This window comes from Rhinolophus hipposideros, assembly GCF_964194185.1.
Source record: "Rhinolophus hipposideros genome assembly, chromosome: 4".
Classification (NCBI taxonomy): Eukaryota; Metazoa; Chordata; class Mammalia; order Chiroptera; family Rhinolophidae; genus Rhinolophus; species Rhinolophus hipposideros.
Window position 1 is genome coordinate 85,507,621 of NC_138050.1, and position 23,762 is coordinate 85,531,382.

Consider the following 23,762-nt stretch of genomic DNA (forward strand, 5'->3'; position numbering starts at 1 on the left):
TGGAACACCTTAAAGTATATAAATGTTTATGATCGGCTTGCTATGACCTAATCTGTTGAAGGTTATTTTTTAATTTCCTTCATCAGACATGTTTATAGGCAACTATATTTGATTTATAAACAGCTTTCATAAGAGGAAAGGAAATGGAAAATAGACCTCTAGAAGTCCCTTTATACTTTCTATAGTAATATAATAATAAATAAATAATATTGAACAGAAAACAATATCCATTCCGTTTCCCTTAGAAGGAATGCCTTTTACTTCTATTTGTCAATGTAATTAATTCTTATTACATTCTGCATACCTCTCAACATAGGAGTAATATAGACATTAAATTTATAATTTTAACTATTGATGTAATATGCTCATTTCTATAACAGCATTATTAACAGTGATTGTGTACTATTTACAGATACTGGCTGACCTAGAAAACCATGCATTATTTAAGAATGATCTGGAATGTCAGAAGCTAATTCTGGAAGCAATGAAATATCATCTATTGCCAGAAAGAAGAACTTTAATGCAAAGTCCGAGAACTAAACCTAGAAAATCTACAGTTGGAACTCTCTATGCTGTAGGAGGAATGGATAACAACAAAGGTATACAATTCTGGGTCTATATATAATACATGCCTTGTATCATACTGCGATACAATTTTAACACTGGAATCTGTATAATAGCAACAGATTTCTCATTAACCTAGGTTTATTCATTAAAATTTAAGATTAAGGGAACATTTAAAAAATACCTCTTATTTCAGTCTGTAGTTGCTGCTTCTGCTTCTTGTGTATCTGTAAATCCTTTATCTCTTGTGCATTAAGTACAAGATGGCATATGGAATGAAAGGGGATTTAAAGCACTTACTTAGAAAACACAGCCCAAATGATTTGTTGGATATATTGAGAACTATATTTACATTCTAAGTAAAGGAAATGTAATATGCCAGCCACTTGTTTGCTCAGAGTAATATTATGAAGAGTTTCTGCTTCTGATTAAGAATCTGATATCTCAAGCAGAAGCCAGACAAATCAATAGACAATTAATCATGAGTGAGTGTAAACACTGTAGCAGTTATAATTTACAAATTTAATTGTTTTTATCAATTTTTCTACTCAGAAGGAAGTGAACGAATTGTTTAAAAATGGAATCATCTACATCTGAAGATTTTGTTCTTAGTTTTCTTAGTGGAAAAACTCCATTAACATTTGTCCTTTTTAGCCTTTCTTATGTGGGTGTTAATTTCTTGAATAAGTACATAAGTCAAATAACATGTCATATGTTTGTGTCTAATAACTGATATCATTGTCCATCTATAAAGCTCATATAAAAAAATGCAGTTGGCAATAATAGAGTGCAGTCACATTTTCAACCTCAACTAAGAGTGCTTTGTTATGAAAGAATCAGAAGGTACAAAACTTAGTTCAACCACTGTGAAGTAAGATCCCTAATAATTTATGTAATCAGAAAACAATTTATGTAGTCAATAAAGAATGACACATTCCCGTTTTGATCTTTACAGACATAACTTATAGCTCTTAGATGCTTTTCACTGGTTTAATTTTTTTTTAAAGTCTAACTGCTGTTTACTGGGCTGTTGAATTCTAGAATTTATCATATTAAATGTGCACTAGAGTATTATCGTATATAAAAAAAAAGAATAACTATCAATTTAAACGGGTAAATAATGTGTTGCTTTAAGAAATAGAGAAATGGCATAATCTCTCCCCCTCTTTATCTCCCTCCCTGCCTCTGTGCACCATTCTTCTCTTCTTAAAATATGATGTTATTTTAAGAGAACATGTCAGGAGTTTTCAAAAACAGTGGTTTAAAACACTCCTTTTTAAAGTGGGGAAACAGAAATATCTTATCAGATACAAATCTGACCAAAAAACAGTTCAAAATTATATTAGAAAGTATGCCAAAGAAAACATTTTTAAGCTAAGAAAGCCTATCTGTTAACCTATATGTATGTTGTCCTTATGAGAGTGATAAATACTAAATAGTATGCATCACCTGGTATAATCTGCCATTTTTTGGAGTAGAAGCATGCAAAATTTATTTTAACATTGCAATGCATTCATTTTACTTGTAAAAGTAAATACCGTGATTTCCAGTGACTTTCAGTAAATACATTCATCAAACTCTCTGATTTCATCAACGGATAATGGTTTTATACATGTTAATTAAATTTTAATAGCAAATGAGGCGCCTTTGTTTTTAAGGAACACTGTATTCTACAGAGAGAATGCCCATACAATGGTAAACCATTTGTAAATCTACACATAACTTTTTTTTTTAAAGAAAGAAAAGAAGGAAGGAAGGAAGGAAGGAAGGAAGGAAGGAAGGAAGGAAGGAAGGAAGGAAGGAAGGAAGGAAGGAAGGAAGAAAAAGAAAAGAAAGAAAACAACATTGAATCTGGCCAGCTTAATATTAGCACAACAATCACTATACTATTAAAAAACCAAGAGTCATGACTAAATCAAGTTTTCAAATATGGTGACTTTAAATACAATCGCTATAGGATAAAAAGAAGAGGAGAATATGGAGTCTATTTAATTAGGCTCATTTGTTTGACAGCATTTTCATTTATTTTATACAGTAGCCTTGTGAGGTTGAAGAACTTTTTTAAAAATAAAGTTTATTAGGAATTATGAATCTTGTTCATTTTAGAATTGAATGATTCCAACAATTTGGTTATTATTACACATATTCAATAAGGTAGAGGCTTAAGAGTGTGATAATACAGGAGGTTTAAATATATATATATATATATATATATATATATATGTATATATATATATATATATATATATATATATATATTATATTATATAAGAAATAGAGAAATGGCATAATCTCTCCCCCTCTTTATCTTCCTCCCTGCCTCTCTGCACCATTCTTCTCTTCTTAAAATATGATATTATTTTAAGAGAACATGTCAGGAGTTTTCAAAAACAGTGGTTTAAAACACTCTTTTTTAAAGTGGGGAAACAGAAATATATATGTGTGTGTGTGTGTGTGTGTGTGTGTGTGTGTGTGTGTATTCCTGATTAAATCAGAAATAAAGTAGGAAAAATATTTGAAAAACTCTTTAAGAATTCCTTTTATAGCCTTAGTCCTTTAAGAACTGGATATTAAATATATCCCATAAACTTAGATAAAATTCTAACACCATGCCTCAGAGAACCTACTTTTTTTTTCTTGGTAAGCAAAAACTTATAGAAACCCAATGTTTCAAGGTATTTAGAGAGCAGCAAGGACATTTTCAAGGTAATCTCTTGTACGTGCATTCATAGTGCTCTCATTGCTTAGAGAGTGTTTTCTACCTTATTAACTTGTGTTATCTTTAAATAGTCATTGAGATTTCATCTTAAAATTGTGTTCTCTTTTCTTGAAAGGCAATGAGAGAAAGGGAATGAACATGTAAAAAAAAAAAAAGAAAAAACACATTATAGCAAAACATTGGCATTAACTTTGCTTCACTAATTTAGACTAATACAACACAATACCATATAATATGCAATATTCAGTGTGTCTTTTAAAAATTATTTACATGTTTATATTGTGCCTTAGAAATGGTTATATAAACAAACATTCCTTGGATTCCCCTTCAGCTCTGTGATAACTAAGATTCAGATGCTATCTCATGGGACTGTTAAACTGTGGATACTACTCTTGCAGATTTTCTGTAGATATTACGGGAAATTCAGAGCTCTGTCCTCTCTTTTCTTCTTATGTTCACATATATAGGCATTCAATAATGATGCACATCTTTTGTAGAACCATGCGTATTTTGTGCCAAGCTTTGTGTTAAGAATTTGTTACCATAGTGAACATTATAAATATGATCCCTATATCACAGAACTGCCAGATTAATCTATAGAAACAAATAGTAAATTAGTGGAGAAAGCTCTGAAATCAGAGAAATGCCTGTTCAAATCCAATAATGTCATTTAAAATCTGTAGCACACATTTCCTTTCTCAATATTATGTTTCTGTATAAAAAATAATAATAATTAAATGAGATGGAGTATGTAAAAAAGCTAAACTAATAAAAGTCATTCCAAGATGTTTGTTTGGCACCAAAAAGTCTACTAGAGAACTCAGAGGTAACCTGGGCTGACCTTCCGAATCTGGTGGAATAGGCCAAGCCATCTGAGAACTTTGGAAACATGAATCCATAAGGGTTCTATAAAATAACAGTGATATGACACCGGAAAGAAGATAAGACAATAAGATATTCATATAACTGGCATGTATATGAATGCCATATTGTATAAGGTAAATGTCTTTTATACCAATATAAACAACATTCAAGAATGATGAATCACATGGATCATAAGAGAAAAAAAATCAAGTCATAAATGGAAGTTTTTGGTGTGTTTTGGAGAGTCTGATTTAATTTATTATCATCACTGAAAAATGTATCTTTAAGAATGTAGTAATTTATAATATATTTAAGGCCCATTGAAATCAGTAATATATTTATTCATATTTGTTCTGCTATGAATGAGAAATGAGGTCACATGCAAATTTAAATATTGTTTTAAAAAAGGCAATAAATAAAAACTATATTTATAAAAACAACTTTTAATGATGTCAATCAAAGTCAAATGAATATTTAAACCAATGCAGTAAACTATATCAATAAGTTTAATATTTTGTCAAGAATTTCATTGCTAATCAGACAGGAATCATCATAAATTCTTTAGAAGTTTAGTTTAAAGATAAAACACTAATTGCTTATTCCCAAGTGCTTGCACCGTTTTACACTTATGTGTGATTCATGAGTGCCATGAAATAAAATTTGGTACTGTTGGTTAATGGAAAATATTTGTATCAAAATATCTCTATTGGATTTATTTTCTGATGTCTGATAGTTTGTTTTTGTACTCATAGAAATAGTATTTTTTGAAGATAACTTTTGTTTCATTCTATTAACATATATTGAAAGTCTGGTATATACACAATAATACATGTAAAAAAACCCAACTATAAGCTTATAACTTTAATACAGTTATTGTTACCATAGTGGTATATTTCCTTTCCCAAATTCCTATGTAATTGTGTGTGTGTGAGTGTGTGTGTGTGTGTGTGTGTGTCTGTCTGTCTGTGTGTGTGTGTATCTACATGTATAAAGAGATAGCTATTTACATTTGTATCTTCATCTATCTCCGGCATTATCTAGACAGGTATCTAACTATAGGTATATTTGGATTTGTTAACATACATAAAGTTATTTTTGTTGCTTTTATTATATTACATGTGTAAATGTATACTTCATTACATTTATTAAATATGTTATATTAAGTAACTTACTAATTTTTATTCACATGGAAATACCAGTGTTTATTAAGCTCAATCTTATTATTAAATAATTTGGTCAGTTCAGACTTTTTTTTTAATATATAATGCCATCAGTAGCATTTGCACACATTATGAGTTTTTTCTAAACTTTGAGTGTTTTCTTATGCAGATAACAAAATGAAAAATATTGAATGAAAAAGTAAGAATTTATAGTATCATAAGTATATTTGTTCTAATGTAATAGATTAATTCCCTTTTCTAAATTATAAATAACTTAGAGACAGGAATTTTATGTTTCTAACTTCAGAAACAGTGTTACTTAGGTTAAACTTTCAGTAAATGTTTGTCATATTTAAATTACAACTTATTAACTGATCTTACCATGTCCAAAATTAACAAATCTCATAAAGATATAAAGTATTAGTTTTGAAATACAAAATACTCTTTATCAATATAAACTGTGTATTACTATGAAATTCTCCTTTATAATCTTTCAAAGATTTGAAAGGCAAATTAAATAGAAGATTACTATTGCCTAAATAATTTTCCCGATAGGTCCCTTCAACTAGAAAAAACACATTATGAGTCTACGATTGTCCTCAGTAACTGATCATTTGGAAATGATAAGACTATTTTATCAGTGCCATATATTTTAAATACCTATGTCCAAGCACTATTGTATACAAAATTTCATTTATTTTGTACAACAAACTTATGTTGAGAGTATATTCATGATCATTTTGACATAGGTTAAAAAATGGTTTTAATTCCTACCATTAATAATTAGTTAAAGAAGAGTTTAAATCTAAGTAGCTGTTCAATTCCAACATTTGTGTTATTCCTTATGCATCTTTGCCCAAATTTTACTTATTAATAATTATATGTGCTGAGTGACTTTTTCAAATGCCAGCATAATATCTTGACATACTTTTATTCTTAATACATGATTATCCTTTTAGATTTTGCTGAAGTTTAGAACTAGTTCTCTAATACAGTGGGTAAACAAAAAAATCCCAGGCCAGGTAAATAAAAGATATTTTGATTTTGGGAAATAAAAGGAATATAAGAAAAGTAGGTGCTTGAAAATAATTAAATGGTTTCTACTATATTTATTCCTCTTTCATGTTTTGGAAATTTTTATGCACACAGAATTATAAATATTTTAACTATCTATCCCTAATTTAAAATTATCCATTTGATTATTTTCTCACGAGATTTTTATTTTAATGAAAAATCTTCAAAATATAATATAACAGACATTGCCTTAAAATTCAGCCTGTTTTAACATTTTATTCTTATGATAGGTAAGAAAAACTATTAAATTCCTATTTTTAAGTGCCCTAAAAATTCATATGCTGAAATCTTCAGAAAATTTAAGTACATGAATGTAAATTTATAAAGGTCACATTCAATAGATTATTTTTTAAAAACAAAAGTCTTAATACAAATGTTCTAATACACTCATTTTTCCCTTTTACTTTCATATGTATATTGTTTCCTCAAAGAACAAATTATCTAAGTGAAAGAAGCTACTTTTAGATATAAAATATAAAAATCCTATTTTCCTATGACTATTTCTAGGCTGAAATACATGAATAACATACTTATTAAATAAAAGTTCTATAATTACACAAAAGGTCATTGTATTTCCTGCTTTAAAGAAACTATTAATATCCTTGAACATGCTCTACCGGCAATATTTTCATCTAACTTGGCTTACACTTAAGTTATCAGAATTATTCAGCCCTCCATAGCTAATCAGTTATCAGAGACTGCTTACTTTATATCAGCATTTCCACTACTTTAGTTGAAATTTTGTCACCTACAATCTGCAGCCCTGAGATAATGTATGCGTTTCTCAAATGGACTTAACTTTTTCTTACTACTCATAAATAACCTAGATAATTATCTTCCAACTTTCAGTCTCTCTCCAATCTCACCCATCCAGCTCACTACTGCCAAATAATTTTACCACTGCTTTGAGCATGATCATTAAAACACAAAAATGTAAATAAAATAATAAAACAAAACCTATCATTAGGTTGCTGTTCCTCAGTTATAGCACAATGTGACATCAGTTATCAGTGCAATATCTGTTGTTTCCCACCTACCACATCAAATTTAACCAGCAGTTTTTGTTTGTTTGTTTTCTGTTTTCTATCTATGACAGACGTCTTTAAACGATGCCTCTAACCTTTTTTTTTTCAAATTACACCACTCACTTTCTCAGGTTTGAAGCTCCAGATAATTTGCAGTACTACATAGCTATGCACACACGTTGTCTTATGCTTCAGGCTTTCTCCTTTTATCCTCCTTTCTTTGCTTGCCTAACCCCAGTGTACTCTCCTCCACTCCTGGCTTCTCCCACAACCTTACCTGCACCACTTCTACACTATGTTAGCATTCTATGCTTGCCACTCTTAATACACAATCTCGTTGTATTGAAAACATGTCTTTAATCATTTTCATTTTCCCAAAATAGTATAAATTTTTTAATATATAAAAATGTTAAAATAAATATGCAATGAACATCCATGTACTCAGCTAGATTTTATAGTTGATATTATACTACATTATCACATATTTATCTATTTGTCATCCCTCTACTAAGAGATTTTTAATGCATTTCAAAGGTGTACACATACATACTCTTCATCTTAAACACATATTATTAACTGACGTCACATTATTTAGAGCTTTTAGGCAAAATTAATATAAATCTTCTGTGTACCTTTAAATGAGTTTTGACAATCACATATATATATAATTGTACTTATATATATGCCATTTATATACACATATATATGTGTATGTGTATGTATAATGTGTATGTGTATGTATAATATACACATACACATATATATGTGTATATATATACATATGTATGTGTACATAATATATATATATATATGTATATATATATATATATAAAATTCAAATGCCTAACAAGATAGAGAATATTACCATTATCCCAAAAAGTTCTCTCGTATCCCTCCCTAGTCAGTCCCCAGCTTCCACATCCCCAATGACAGCCTCTCTGAATTTTTTCAACTTAAATTCATTTGGTTTATTCTTGAATTGCATTTGAATGTAATCACATACTCTTTCATCTAAGATTTCTGTTGGTAAGCAAATTTTTTTGGTGATTCATCTAGGGTGTTGTGTATATTAACAGTTCATTCTTTTTAATTGCTTAATAATAATCTTTATCCATTTCCCTGTTGATCACCTAGGATATTATCAGTTTTAGCTATTGTAAATAAAGCTTTTGTGAATCATCATGTACAAGGATTCCTTTGTGGCTACTACACATTTATGTTTAAGAGATATATAAGCTGGTGTTATAAGACACGTCTTACAAAAAAGTATGTGTGGAAAACATCATAGAAAAATTTCCTTACTTGAAAATTATGCAAACATATGACTAAATAAATCATAAAACATGCTGTTTTTACTATGGTTAATTATTACTAAACCTATTTGCTTTTTTGCAAGTTTTGTTATGTCGATAATATCATTTTGCACGTTGAATAGCAACCTGTGGTTTGGGGCATTTTTTATGCACATGAAGTATTCTTTGATATACCCAATTACAGGATGTACTTTTATTTAATATAAAACTTCTAGAAAGAAAATGTTAGCTCTGTTTTACACTCAGAGAGTCCTGATGCTTGACTTTAAAATGACTTTTTAAGAGCATGCAGCAGTAATATGGTTTAGAAATACTAATGTGCACTTGTAGTGATAATCTATACTCATAATGATATACCCACCAAGGTATTATTTAATAGCAAGAGCAAAATTCATGAATAAATACCAAAGGGGATAAGCACATTTAATGTACTCTATTACATAGGAGACATATCAATTATATATATTACTCAAGGAATACAACTATATCTGCTGAGAGATAGAGTACTTTCAATGAGGAGGGTGATGCCAGCCTCAGTTTCTCTGGAGTAAGCAAGAGGGGAGAAGTGAAAATGGTGATGTCTCAGAAAGCCCCAGTATGTGTGCCAGGCGGGGAGTATAGTTGTATTTTCATTCTTACTTTTTATTTTATATAAAAGCAAATTACACAAAAGAAACTGAAGTATTTCATTTTGTATGAAAAACAAAATGCCTAACTAAAAATGTTTCCCTAGTAGATTTAAACTTTTGAAAATATAGCTATATGTACATGTGAATATTTATCTCGGTCCATATTAATGTGAATTTATTACAACTGTAAGGGATTTTAAGAAATTAATTATTTCAGGACTTTGGATTTATATGCAGACTTTAAGGCTTAATTCCTCACCAACAACACAAATGCCTTTTGGTGCAATGACATTTACTCATTTTAGTAAAATTAAAAAAAAAAAATAGAGCTGTGTGAGCCTGACAATTTTTAGCAAGATAATTATGTATTCCAAATGCTGGTGTTCCTCATATACATAATGGGGATAATAATATTACATATTTCTTTGAGATATTGTGAGAAGTAGGCAAGGCAAGGACACATGTAAAAAAAATTAACTGATGCTTATTCAGTAAATAATAGGGGGAGTAATATTTTGAAATGTTATATATTACTAATTGCTGACAATTTTTGTTCACCTTTAAAGCTCTAGTCATGGAGGTTGAGAACAAACCCAACTAAGAAGAAAGGTCTCAATAGTATGCTTTTGACTTCTAGACAAAGTTCCTCTTGAAAGGAGTTTATGAATAATTTGAGTTCATTTATTAAAATCTTTTGCACATGTGATTCATGTGTATTGATCAAAACCTTCAATATTAGCCATTGTTTTCTAAATGTTATATGCATCATTATTCAATAATTCAGTATCAATTTAATCTTTATCAGATATGGATTTTAAAACCACTATTATTTATTGTAAGGGTAATTACATTAACTATGTTTTATAGTGTTACATGAATAAATTATTTTCACATATACTATTCTTAGTTTTCACTTGGTCAATTGTCATAAGATCTAGTTAGAGCTATTTTTGTTGTACATGATAACAATTTCCTTTTAAATGGCTTCTTTACAGGAATCTGTCCAGATAACCATTGCCAGTGTCCACCTCTGAAGCACGGGCAGGAATAAGTAACAGTGCCACATATTTGGCAGTGAGACTACTTATAATTCTATTAGATTAAAATCATTTTTATAGGTGCTCATAGGTTAAATAGAAATATGGCTTTTTGATAATTCTGCTAGGAAAAAATAATTATTTTAATCTGTAGTATAATAATTGAAAAATATTAATCATAACATTGAATGAAAATTGTATCCTTTTTTTTCTGCTGGTTTCTCAGCATTTCTTGGCTTCCCAGAATATCAACTCACTCTTTTGGGATTATTTAATTATTCTACTAATTTCCAGTCACTGTTCTTAGTCCTGGTAAACTAAACAGCAAAATTCCTGGCCTGTTGTAGTTTAAATTAAATTCAGGAAACCATAAACAAACATAAAAATCATTATAGTTCGTGTGACGACAAGTTATAGTGAAATGTAAAGAAATCGGAATGTGGAGTCAGGATGAGTGGACAGTACTGCTATTTTATAAAGGTTGGCTGGAAAAGGCCACTCTGATAAGTGAAATATGATATACAAATTTCTGTCCGGAAATTCAACCTGTTTCTTTCTAAAATTAAGACTTCTTGACTTTATTATAACCAATAAACATTTGTTAAGTGTCGTTTTCTCCAAATGTTTATATTTCATTGGTATTTTAAGAGCAATAGTCAGCAAACTATGGCCCACAGGCCAAATGCAGCCCACCATTTGTTTTGTAGGGCTTTGTTTTTTATATTATAACGGTTGAGGAAAATCAAATAAAGAATAATATCTCACGATGCATTTAGTGAATATTGGCAATTCATGAAACTAAAATTTCAATGTACATAAAATTTTACTGAGACTGTCTCATTTGTTTGCACATTGTTTATGGATGATTTCACTCTACAATGACTATATGGGTGCAACAAAGAAACCCATGAGAAAACCCACAAGCACTGTGTTTTTCACTCTGTGGCCTTTTACAGGAAAAGTTTTCCAATCCGTTATAAAAAAATAAACCTCTCTACTGGATTTCTAGGAGACTTGTGGTGCCAAATGTCACAATCTCTTGACCCAACTCTAATTTTTCGGCAGCTAGATTGGGCAGTTTCAGTTCATGTCTACAGTGCCCCCCCCCCTCCTGGTCTACCTGCTTACCTGACTAAGAGCATTCTTTGAGGTATTGACAGCGGGCTCAGACTGCATGGCCCTTGCACAAGAAGCCCATTAGTGCAAGTAGAGGATGGAGGTTAAAGCTCCAGAGGCAATCCCCAACCGAGTATAGAAATCTATAATTCAATTGTAATTGCACTTCCAGCATTATTACTTCTCTTTCTTCAATTATCTTTTTTTTCTGTTTGTTTGGTAAAATGAATGTGTTTATCACCAGAATACAAAAAGGCAACACATTAGCAGGTGCATGAACTCAATAACAGAAGTGCAATAATCAGTCACCTATAGACTTTGAAAGATGAGACATGATGGTCACTGATCACTGATCGTGATGTACGTCTGTTACTTAAGTAGTGATTTGTGGTCTGAGGAGCTAATAGTAAAGTTTAAACTTCATGCAAATTACTCAGAGTTAATATATTGTAGTAACTGAAATTTGGGGAACTAGTGTTATTTAACTAAACTATGGTAAATGAAATGCATGTGTCTCAGAACCATGAAAAGCAAAGACTGTATTTGAGAGACATTATAGCATGATGCTGCTTGATAGGACTAGATTGTTAGGGTTTAATGCTGACAGCCACTGCAAGGTCCTTCTGTAGGCACAAGCCTAAGGAGAAGCAGTCCTGCTTTGTTCTGGCTGTCGGAGAATCACGATTCTGAGAGGCAGTGCTCTCTTGTTGACACAAAGCAGCCAAGGTGCACTTTCCTACATATGGTGCAGCAGCAGGTAAGCAGAGGACTTGGACTAAGGCATTTATTTATAAGACTATTTAGTTCTAAAGAAAGTGTAAGCAAAGAGTTAAAAATGGCAAACGTTTCAAATTGATATTCTTTGGAAATAAAAGAGAAAATAGGAAGAAAAATGCATCATTGCTGTGTTCTGTTTATCTCCTTATGCCTGATAGCAGTGGAGCCTAGTAAAAGATACAGCAAGTATGCCAATGGCTTCTCACGATCACAGTAGCAGTGACTCTTCCTTTAGATAGAGGCTTATTAAATGAACAGGAGAAGAATGAAAACCGTCTTTTGTTTCTACATATTTGCCTTGCCTCTTTGTTGACAACTTAGTCATAGCCACAGGTCAGTTATGGATTTCAGTAAGCCAGGTATCTGATGAGATAGCCCCATATCTTTCACGTGAACTCAAAGCTAATTTACTTAATATAGCTAATAATAAGAATATAGATGCTAAAAACATAAAGGAGAGAAAAGCTTTAATTCTTAACTGTAAAATCAAAATGTAATTTTATTGAGTGTTTTATTGAATCTTTTATTATAGACCATATATTATGGTATTTTAATATTTAATGTGTGCTTTGGATTTTCATATATTTAAAATTTAAAAATGATCTAACTCAGGGATAAACTCCTGATATACTTCTCTCTCTATTCAAAGGACTTGTACAGATCATTTTATCCTAAATTTGCCTCATCATTCTTTGTATTGTTATCAGTATTGCTGAGGACAGAAATGGAAAGTGAAATAGGTGGAATTAACCATCTTGACCTGATTTTAAGTTCCTTGGCTTGAACTGGACAAGCTACCCTATCAAGAACTTTTAAAGAACAGCTTTTCTTACTGTAATTTTACAACTGGATAATTTTTAAAGCATTTAACTCGGTGGCAATAATCATATGACTTAAGAAAGTGATTCACTTAGAATTCTGTGTCAGAGAAACCTGAACATTTACAATAAGGTGGGGGAATAACTTTAAAATACTATATGATTTTTTTTCTGGGGAAAAAAAGCAATACAATAAAAGAAAGCTTATTCTTTCATCTTTGCCCTTTTGAGTACTGCCCTACTTGATGTCTGCCTCAGTAACTTCATTCAGTCACTTTGGTTCCACTTCAATACCTTTTCTTTGAACTTGAAGTATATCATTAGAGAATACCAGTTCAAGGTCATCAGTTTGCACAAAGCTATAGAAACAACCGAAAGCCATGAGTAACAGGTCAGCCTAAGCCCAGATTGTTTTTCAGACACAAAGAATAGGTGTCTTCTGGAATGTCTACTTGCTGGGCCACTCAGAGATATTTTAGGGGAGAACCATACATCCCCCCAAGGGCTTCAGGGGAAAAAGTTAAGTAAAGCCCGAGTATCTGCTTCCATTAAAATGTTTAGAATCAGGAGAGATGCTCATTCATTAAGTGAAATTCTGTTTGTTTATATTGTTCCCAGTGAGGCTGCAGCTCCTGGAAACCAGAAAGAAGAGGGAAAGAATGCTCCCTCAGGTGAAAAGTGACATCTCCTGTCAGTCAAGTTCCCTGTCATAGCCTCATTTTCACTTGAAAGAGACAAATCTTAGTGACTATCGTGGCTGTAGCTGTTTCTTGTGTTCTTTGAGGATACATCAGAATTAACATTATAGGTCAAATTTCTCAAAATTTAATTTATTATTAACTTTATTTTGCCTTTTAGTAGTCAGAGGATTTGGGCCATATCATTGTACATTCTGTAGGTCTTTCAATGAATGCGGAATGAATAATAAATTATTCCATTGTGACCAAATGTCCACTCTAATTATAAATTCTTGATTACTCAGTACATTCTTTTTGATCAATATCCCTGTGAATGTACAGTTATGATAATAAATACTTCCTTTCTCTAAATTAAGTCTCCTTTGCACACCTACAGGGAAATATGTCTATGTATGTTTACACATATGTTTCATGCATACCAGGCCTTAATCCTCTAATATGTGGTTTCTATTCGGCAGAGAAAGAGACTCCTCAGGGTTACCTGAAAATAGCTCTATGATAGAGACTCACAGAAAATGATAACTAAAAGATTTTGAGATAAATGCAAGTCACTACATGTTCACCTAATGTGGTACTAATTTAAGCCTGCACTTTGAAACAAATAGACATCAGTAGATCCCAAAGAGCCTTCAACTAATGTATCTTTGTAAGGGTGGTTACCTGTTTTTGAAAAAGGCAAAAATGTGTTTTCTAAGAGTTCATAGTTTAGGTGGATATCAATGAGACCTCTGTTCTTTTACTATACTTACGAAAAGGCATTTCAGTGACTTCTATTTCTGCCATACATTCAATAATACTGAACTACACCCAAATGTCATCATAGCCATTTTATCTTTCACTTACCAGTGCTCACATTTTCAACAAAGGCTAGAGAAATTCTAATAAGGATTACGTGAACGTGTTTATCAGAACATAGGACATTTTAATCATAATATATCTAAAGTTTAGCTTTTCCAGTTTCTAGTTACCTGTGGTCAACATTGTCGGAAAACATGAACTGGAAAATTTCAGAAATAAGCAATGCATAAATTTGAAATCTCATGCTGTTGTGAGTAGTATGATGCAATTTCATGCCATCTTTCTCCATCCTGCCTGGGACGGGAATCATTCTTTTGTCCAGCATGTATCCACATGTGCTACCTGCCTGTTAGTGGCTCAGTAGCAGTCTCACTTATCAGATGGTTATCAGAGAAAGAGACCACATTCACATAACTTTTACCACAGCGTATTGTTATAATTGTACTATTCTACTGTTAATTATTGCTAATCTCTTGCTGTGCCTAATCTATCAATTAAACTTTATCATAGGTATGTATGTGTAGGAAAAAAACACACACACATATATATAAGGTTCAGTACTATCCTTTGTTTCAGGCATTTACTGTGAGTCTAGAAATGTATTCCCTGCAGATAAGTGGGTCTACTGTAAATAACAAGGGTTCGTTTGTGAAAATGTTAGTTATGAAAGTAAATATTTAATTTTAAAATGTCTAGTATGAATTTATGTTCAATGAACATTTATTAAGAAAATGAAAATATAAAATGTACTTGTAATAATGTATGTTAGTTTGCTGTAAAGCTATTTTAATATAGGAGCTCTTTGCTGTAAGTGACAATAACAGAAACAATAACTATGAACTTTGACTTACTTATTCAAAACCCTATTTCTTATGACATCATTAGTAACTCCAAAAGCTGCCTTTAAAAATAATGAATTAGTATTTTCATTATAGAACTAAGACATGGCAAAGTATTTAAAACTGGAAGTTACAAGTGAAAAACCCAACTTCTCCCATTTCTTAAATTTATTACGAATTTTACTACACACACACACACACACACACACACACGCACACACACACATTCCACAACTCCAGGAAAAGTCACATGAATTTAATGTCTACCAGTGGATTTTGATGTCAACATGCAAATTACACATTTTCTAAATTTGTTGGAAATCTTATAAGATTATTTGTTAGAAAAGGTTAAATTCAATTTCCTATATTTGCATGTTGTTAATATTGCTTTCTCATGAATTGCTCGCTCATCCCATTAGTGTATTTTTATTTTAATGTTTCTAATTTTCTTCTTGATTTAAAAAAAATGTTTTATATATCAAGGAAATTCACCCTTTATTATATTTTTAATAAGTTTTTGTTAATGTTTTCAAATTTTATTATTAACAAATAATGTTAATGTTAATATTTGTTAATGTTAATGTCTTTTAGTTTTTGGTTTCTTTGTATGTTTTTGATGTAACTATATTTTATATTTAGATGGTTGATGATCATTATATACATATTAGTATTTACTTTATAACTTCTGGGTATTGTGGCTCTTCCTCAGGGACTTTTGATTTTTTGCCAACCTTGAAGTAAAAATTAATCACCTACTTTTTCATCTTCTAAAGCATTTAAGGATTTAGTAGAGTGTGATGCAAGTTTACTTAAGGTCCCTGTCTGTTAATTTATGTGGAGCCTTGAGAAGAGAACCAAACACAGAGTTCTGTGTCCATATGTTGCGTGCTTTAATCACTGGTTTATCTAAAGTCATTCTGGTATAAAGAATGAGGCAAGAACCTGAGCTTATTTATTTATTTTTCTCCAAATGATGGTTATTAATCTAAACTTTTTTTTTAATAACCAATGTTTTCCATGAATTTGAACAGCTTCTCTTATTATATTATGAATATTCATCTGTATTAGGATTTTTGGGGAGCTTTCTTTTCAGATTCATTAATATAGCTATTTTCCTCATCATAAATTGGTTTTTAAACGTCTCTATAGTTATATAATATAATACTTTTTAATATCTGGTTATGCCTTTTTCCCTTCAGCACTCCTTTTTATTTAGAGATTGTCTAGCTCTTAAAAATGTCTTTCTTAATATTTTACAGTTGAATTTCCAGAGAAATGAAAGTGTAATGTTATAAACACCTTGTACAGATATCATTATTATGTTATTATATAAGATAAAAATTATCATTTCTGAAATAATAAATCATCATATTCAAAGTTAGTATCATTCTTTCCATTCATTTGAATTGACATATTTTAAAAATTTTAATTATTTTTCTTTATTTAGAACTGGCACTTATCCTGCTGATATTATTTTTAAATAATTTACTTTTGGTGGTGTTATTTTAAATAAGTTACTCTGTTCCTTATACAATCTAGGTGATTTTTATTTTATAGAGAAATTGCATTGATGTTTGTGTTTTGCTTATCTGATTTGGCAACTACCAGAAATATTTTATTTTTTCTAAGATTTAAAGATAATATTTTTAATTATTAATGTGAACTGTTACATAAAATACAAAAAATTAAAATTACATTTTATACTTAGGTTTACCTTGGATCTGAGCCAAGAAATTGGCATCCTTTTGTATTTCCTTATTTTAATGAAATGTTTTAAAACAAACGTAATGTTGGATTTTGAGATTTATATATATACTTAAAATCCAGCATTAAGCTTCATGATATATTTACATTTATGTCCCTCAACAAAGCTATGTATCAATCTATTACAATTTTACAAATGGTTTATATTTATGACAGGGAGAGATGTAGAATTCTGTGGGTTGCTTATTTGGCACATGTGAAATTATTGTGATGATTGTAAATTGTTTACAGTGTCATCCTTATAAAATATAACAAATTACCTAAAAAAATAAAGGCTTTTATTTGTGCATAAAGGCTTTTATTTGTGCTTCAAAAATATTTTCGCTGAAATTGAAAATTTACACTTTATAAAAGTGTAAGAATGTTATGCCAAAGCTATATTTTTGTAAGTATGTAGAAACATGAAATCAATAAAAAGCTTATTCGATGAAAAATTCAAGGCATAAGTCATTGTTTATAATAATATTTTCTGTAAAGCTTGATGTCTTATATTTCAGGTATCATGAAAAATACCTTTACTTTAAAATTTTTCCAAAATGCTTTTCAACATTGACTGTTTTCTTAAAGAGAACATGTCCAGCATTATTTAACCTTTTCTGAATAATTTAATGACACAAAGATCCCATCAATGTTGGGCCAAAGTACTCTGGCATTATATAATACATTTTTTGTTGTCAATTAATATTTTTTAATGGTGGTTCTTTTGAGTTAAAGCAATGTATTTTTTTTTCCTAGTTACTCCCTCACTATCAGTTATTGCTGCTTTCAAATGCCCCAGCTCATTCTGATTTGTGGGTTTGTAAAAGGTCTTGAAAGTCAGATAACTAAGCTTATTAATATTGCATTAAAATGTAGTAAAAAGGCTTTGTGAGAAGACCTGAAGGCCTTTCAGTTGAGTTGAATAAATGAACTTTATCTTCTTTATAGAAGCTTTTTTGACTTGTTTTGTCAGTTTAGAAAACTTGTATCATTTATTATGTGCTGTGTTCAATATAAGTAAGGTTGCTAGACATTTTCATTATAAATATTGGAATAAGTCCTACTGTCTGTAATGCCAGAATGCAATGTACAAACATTACTTCCTATTGTCCTCTCCAAAATAATCGTATTTGGTTATATGAATTAACAACTCCCAGAAGACTCAGAATCACACTTTGATAACATTTGGAGCACTTTCTCTAAGTTTTATTTTTTGAGAACAGAGCCTGCTGTGTGTTTCGTCATGAGGAAAATACTATTGTATGTGTATTGTATCTAGATAGATTGCACCTATCTTATAGTTACGTGACTGAACTTAGAAAACAAATACTTTATAAATTTCAAAAATACCAATGAAAATGAACTGCACTCTATTGCTGTAACAAATTACCACAAATAGTGGTTTAAAATGCCCCCGAAAGAAACAAAGCTTTCCAACACCTTGATTTTAACACAGTAAGACCTATTGCTGACTTCCAGACTGTAAGATAATAAATGTGTTTTGTTAAGCCACTAAGTTTGAGATAATTTTTAAAAACAGCCATAGGAAATTAACACAACTTCTATTTTGAAAAATGAAGACAGGGATTCACTCCTATTTCTAATGTAGCAATTCAGTATAAAATACATAGGGCACTTTTGAAACCTGCACTTAGAGGAAAAACACTAAGAAAAAAAAATTGAAAAACCTGCCATGTGTTGAAATTTAAGACACTTTTAACTCTTTGAATGAGACTTTGAAATTCAAAGAAGTTCTCACTTTCTCCTTTGAATAACAACACTTTTGGTAGCAGGTAGCTCAGAAGCCATTAATTTCACACATTCCCAACTCTTTTCTCTTAGAAGGATGACTGGACCTCAAATTCTCTGCAAGAGTTTTGACCAAGGAATTGAACATTAAGGAATGTGCAGTTGTTCAAATACTTACTCCCTTGTCCACCTATACCTGCAAAATATGGGTCTCATGGAATTGGGTTAATTAAGATTCAGGTTATACTCTTTCTTCTACCATCATGTATCAAGAGTTAGTCATAAGAGAGAGGTATGATTGCATATGATTTCATATAACTTAATTTTTAGTTAGGCATTCGTAAAATCCCAATACTATCAAGCTTTGAGAATTCAGATGACTTTGAAATTGTTCAACAATTTAGTTTATCTTGGGATTTTGATGTGTACACAATTGGATAAAGCATTCAATATAAACTATAATAAATATATTTAACCATAAGATAAGCACATTTGTTTCAATAGTATACTTTATGCTACTAAACAGTGTTAAGTGACTATGGACATTACAAATATTTATTTTTATTCTAAAAATAATGCTTTTATAATACTTCATATTTAGCTGTATAGAAATTAGCTCACATTTTTTAATAACATCAGAAAACAGATTTACTGCATCTAACTCTAGCTATGTTACTTTTGTCTGCTTTTTAACTTTAAATAAAAATTAAGCATAAATTATATAATTTTTATTTCAATTAGCAAAACTTCTCCTAACAAGTTGTTTATACCTGTTTAGTTCATTGCTAGTTTCTAAAAAGTAAATCCCCTTAAGAATGTTTTCCCAGGCCGGCCCAGTGGCTCAGGTGGTTGGAGCGCCATGCTCCTAACGGCAAGATCACAGGTTCGATTCCCACATGTTACAATGAGCTGCGCCCTCTACAGCTAAGATTGTGAACAATGGCTCTTCTGGAGCTGGGCTGCTGTGAGCCGCTGGTTAGCTGTTGCGGGCTGCTTGGTGCTGCTGTGGGGTACCAGCCTGGGGGAGTGCAAGGCTCATAATACTAGCATGGGTCAGGGAGCTGTGTCTTACACAACTAGACAGAAACAACAGCTTTACTTGAACTGGAGTGAAGAGTAGAGGCGGGGAAAAAAATGTTTATAAAAAAAAAGGAATGTTTTCTCTAGTTTGAAATCTTTTATTACATTTAAAGCAAAATACATTTTTAGTGCATTAGTGATAATACACAAGTATTTTGACTCCCTTTGTAAGAATGTTTAATCATTAAAGATGAAGCACTGGTGAATATGAGTCTGAACATTAAGATCAAACACTGAAACAAGATCAGTTTTTGCTAGCTTGTATTTTATGATATAAACATTTGTGAACTTATTTGAGGCAGACATTTTTAATGTGAAATGTTTAATTGAATCCATTAAAGCACATAGCATCAGCAATTTAGCTTGTTTCATTTTTTAATTTCAACTTTATTAATCAGACATTACATTTCTCAAATTTATACAAAGAAATACTTTTAGGAAAGATAAGCTATTTTATTTAGAAATTATAACATTGTTGATAAAGATAGATCGTTTTAATGTCTCCAAATTCTATTAAGCTAACTCTAAATGTTTTTTTTTTAAAATTATAAAAGTATAACTGATATTTGTTTATATATCTCAAAATTGACTTTTAAAACTTTCTGTTATTTAAGGCACAGGACAAATTTAAAGATAAAAATGGTAAATATTTTATTAATTATTTTAATAAATAATATAATTTAAGAATTTAAGAAATGTTAATTTAAGGAATGTTATTTATTAACATTTCTTCACTCAGAATTGTACAGATAATATACAAAGTTTAGTTATTTAAAGGGGATTTAATAATTTTTTTCAGGTAAGGATTATGTTACACTTTTTTAATGGCAAACAGTGATAGAAGGAAGCTGTAAGATCTACTGACAGAACTGTGTTATGCCCAAAATGATTCTATTGAAATCAATAATTTAGCATGGGGCTATTATGTAATTCAAACAAACTGAACATTTGTGTTTATTTTTATCATTAATGTTTATCAAGAAGAGAAAATATACAGTAATAAATTACTACTCCCTTTGTCTTTCTGCCACTTTTTCTTTAAGAAAAATAAATGTGACAAGAGTGTTTTCACATCCTAATTTTATACCGCTAATAATTTGTATACCTTGGGCATGTTGTATTTTGGATCAGTAGTAAATGGCTACTATCTGATTTTATGTTTTACCAGGAGCTACAACCATAGAGAAATATGACCTCAGAACAAATTTGTGGATCCAGGCAGGGATGATGAACGGCAGGAGATTGCAGTTTGGTGTGGCTGTTATTGATGACAAACTCTTTGTAATTGGAGGTCGAGATGGCTTAAAGACATTGAACACTGTTGAATGTTACAATCCCAAAACCAAGACTTGGACTGTCTTACCACCAATGTCAACACATAGACACGGACTAGGTAAGTTCTCTTATTTTATTGATATTATGTTTAGAAGCATTTTTATTGATAGTGAAAATGTGTCTAAAAATATAGCATTACTTTCATCAGTTATCATTAATGTTAGGTAAATCATGGGCTATTTCGAGAATTTTTATTTTATTTTTAGTTCTTGACATTTTCCTGTGTTGGACAATGTGCATTAAAGTTTTGAGAGAGACGTTAAAGATATCAAAATGAGTAGATCTCAAGCTACCTTCAAAGTTTTCACAATCTGACATTTATTCAATACATAAAATTTGATATGAAAACAAATTGCAGAACTATTATAAAGAGGCCAGAGTAAGGCAACCCGGAAGAAGGAACAGTTAATGTGGATTGATAGTAAGTTAATTAAAATGACTCACTTCACATTACTGGATTGACAAGTGTAGGTATATCTTTGCACTTAATTGATACCACATTGAAAAAAATCCACAGAGAGAGAGCAATGAAGGTTTAGAGAAAGAGTGACACATCAGCTGGCCATGGGTCAATCTGATGGCTTTGACTTTATCTCTAGTAGGGAGTAACTTGGAGATGGGGAGTCTATATTTGGATCCAGAAAATCTGGGTGTGACTTGGGACAGCATGACTTGGGACAGCACTTAAATATGAGCCTTAGTTTCCTGATTTACCACCAATTCAAGGTTATGAAGTAGATATGATGATAATCAATATGAAATCACTTTGTAAATTGTAAAGTGCTATACAAATATTTGAAAAACAGAAATTTAATTAAGACTAACAGTTTCTGAATTTGTACTTTGTATCATTGGATTGTAAGAAGTGTGAATTACTTTGAAGAACTGAAATATGGCAGAGAGTTGAAAAAGTCCCTTTCAGATATATCAAATGTACACCTTAGACAGATATGAGGGTTTAATTGCAAACCTGCTGATTTAGACATTCACAGGTAAGCAAATTATAGAGTATTTATAAAACAAGTATTGCATGTCAAAAGAACATACATGAAAAATTTTCACCAAGAATACATCTCAAGTGGCTTCATTTCAGGTGTTTAAAGTGTACTCAAGAGGTGATGGTTTGCCTCAAATCCTATCACACAAGCACAGGTTGTGAGCAGGGTGGTATTCTCCCATGGTGTCTTTTAGTTTGTCTCATTTGTTAAAGGGTTCATTGTAAAAGTACATGTGGAAGTAAGACTGCATAAAAAAAAAAAAATTATATGAGCCAAGTCTCACAAATATCTAAAATGTAATGCAGCATTTCCCACAGATATTAATGACCCAATAGCAACTCTATTCATTCATTATTTGCATATCTAAGCCTCTACCATTTTACATTTTTTGTTCTGCTTCACTCTTTTTTTTAATTAATACTTATTGGGGTCACAATAGTTAGTAAAGTTACATTGGTTTCAGGAGTAGATGAGAGTAAGTGGGATCAAATATATGGTGATGGAAGGAGAACTGACTGGGTGGTGAATACACAAATGTGAGATATAGATGATGTATTATAGAACTGCTTCACTTCTATTATCAAGTGGATCACCTCTCCTCCATATCTCATACCATTGGGTTCTTCTGTGTTTTACTTCCTGGTGATTAATGTTTTGTGTTAGGTTTTTGTTGTTGTTGTTGTTGTTGTTTTGTTTTTTAATTGTCTACTACAGCACTCCCCCACATCTGACCTGAGTGAGTTAGTAGGCAATGTCATCACATATATCATTTCTGGGCACAGCACTATCTCAAGTGCCTCATAGATTGCTAGTAATGCCCAGCCCATAGAAAACTGCCTTTGACTTAACTGCCAATCCAAAGTTCAACCAGTTGAAGCCAGAATTTGTAGTAACACAAGACACATACGTATTCTCTGATGAAGCAGAGTGCTTTCTTTATGATTAATCACATTCCTTATGTCAGTTGACTCTCAGGAAATTTAACATTACATATCATATTCAAATACAATTAACATCCTCAGCCTAAGATTCCCATTCCTTTAATGTAACATATCAGTATCTGATTTACCTTCTTCTCTCTTCCAGGGACTTCTGTTACATAGATGTTGATATGTCTAATTTTATATTTCCTATTTTTTAATTTAATTTTATACTTTTTCTTTATCCTTCCTGATGAATAATTTTAATATCCAGCCTTGCACATTCTTCTTAATCTGTGTGCATCATAATATTTATCCCATGCATTGATGTCTTAATCTCAATTAAATTGTTTTTACATTTTCAACATCCCTACTTGGTAATTCCTTATAATTGCTTTCTTCTCATTAACAGTATTAATAACTTCCCCTATCTCTGTGAGACCATTCATTATGCCTTTTTCAAATTCTTATCTGCTTCTTTAATAAATTCTTATTTATTTATTATA

The 23,762-nt window shown here is 30.9% G+C and overlaps 1 protein-coding gene across 1 annotated transcript in view; it reads left to right on the forward strand.

Annotated features, from left to right (window-relative positions):
• The window catches only part of KLHL1 (kelch like family member 1), a 301,195-nt gene that overhangs the window by 219,573 nt on the left and 57,860 nt on the right, over positions 1-23,762 (forward strand). The window contains exons 6-7 of the mRNA XM_081045752.1: positions 413-599; positions 21,172-21,396. Of these exons, the coding sequence (XP_080901878.1) occupies positions 413-599; positions 21,172-21,396 (412 nt within the window). The remainder of the gene's footprint in view (positions 1-412; positions 600-21,171; positions 21,397-23,762) is intronic.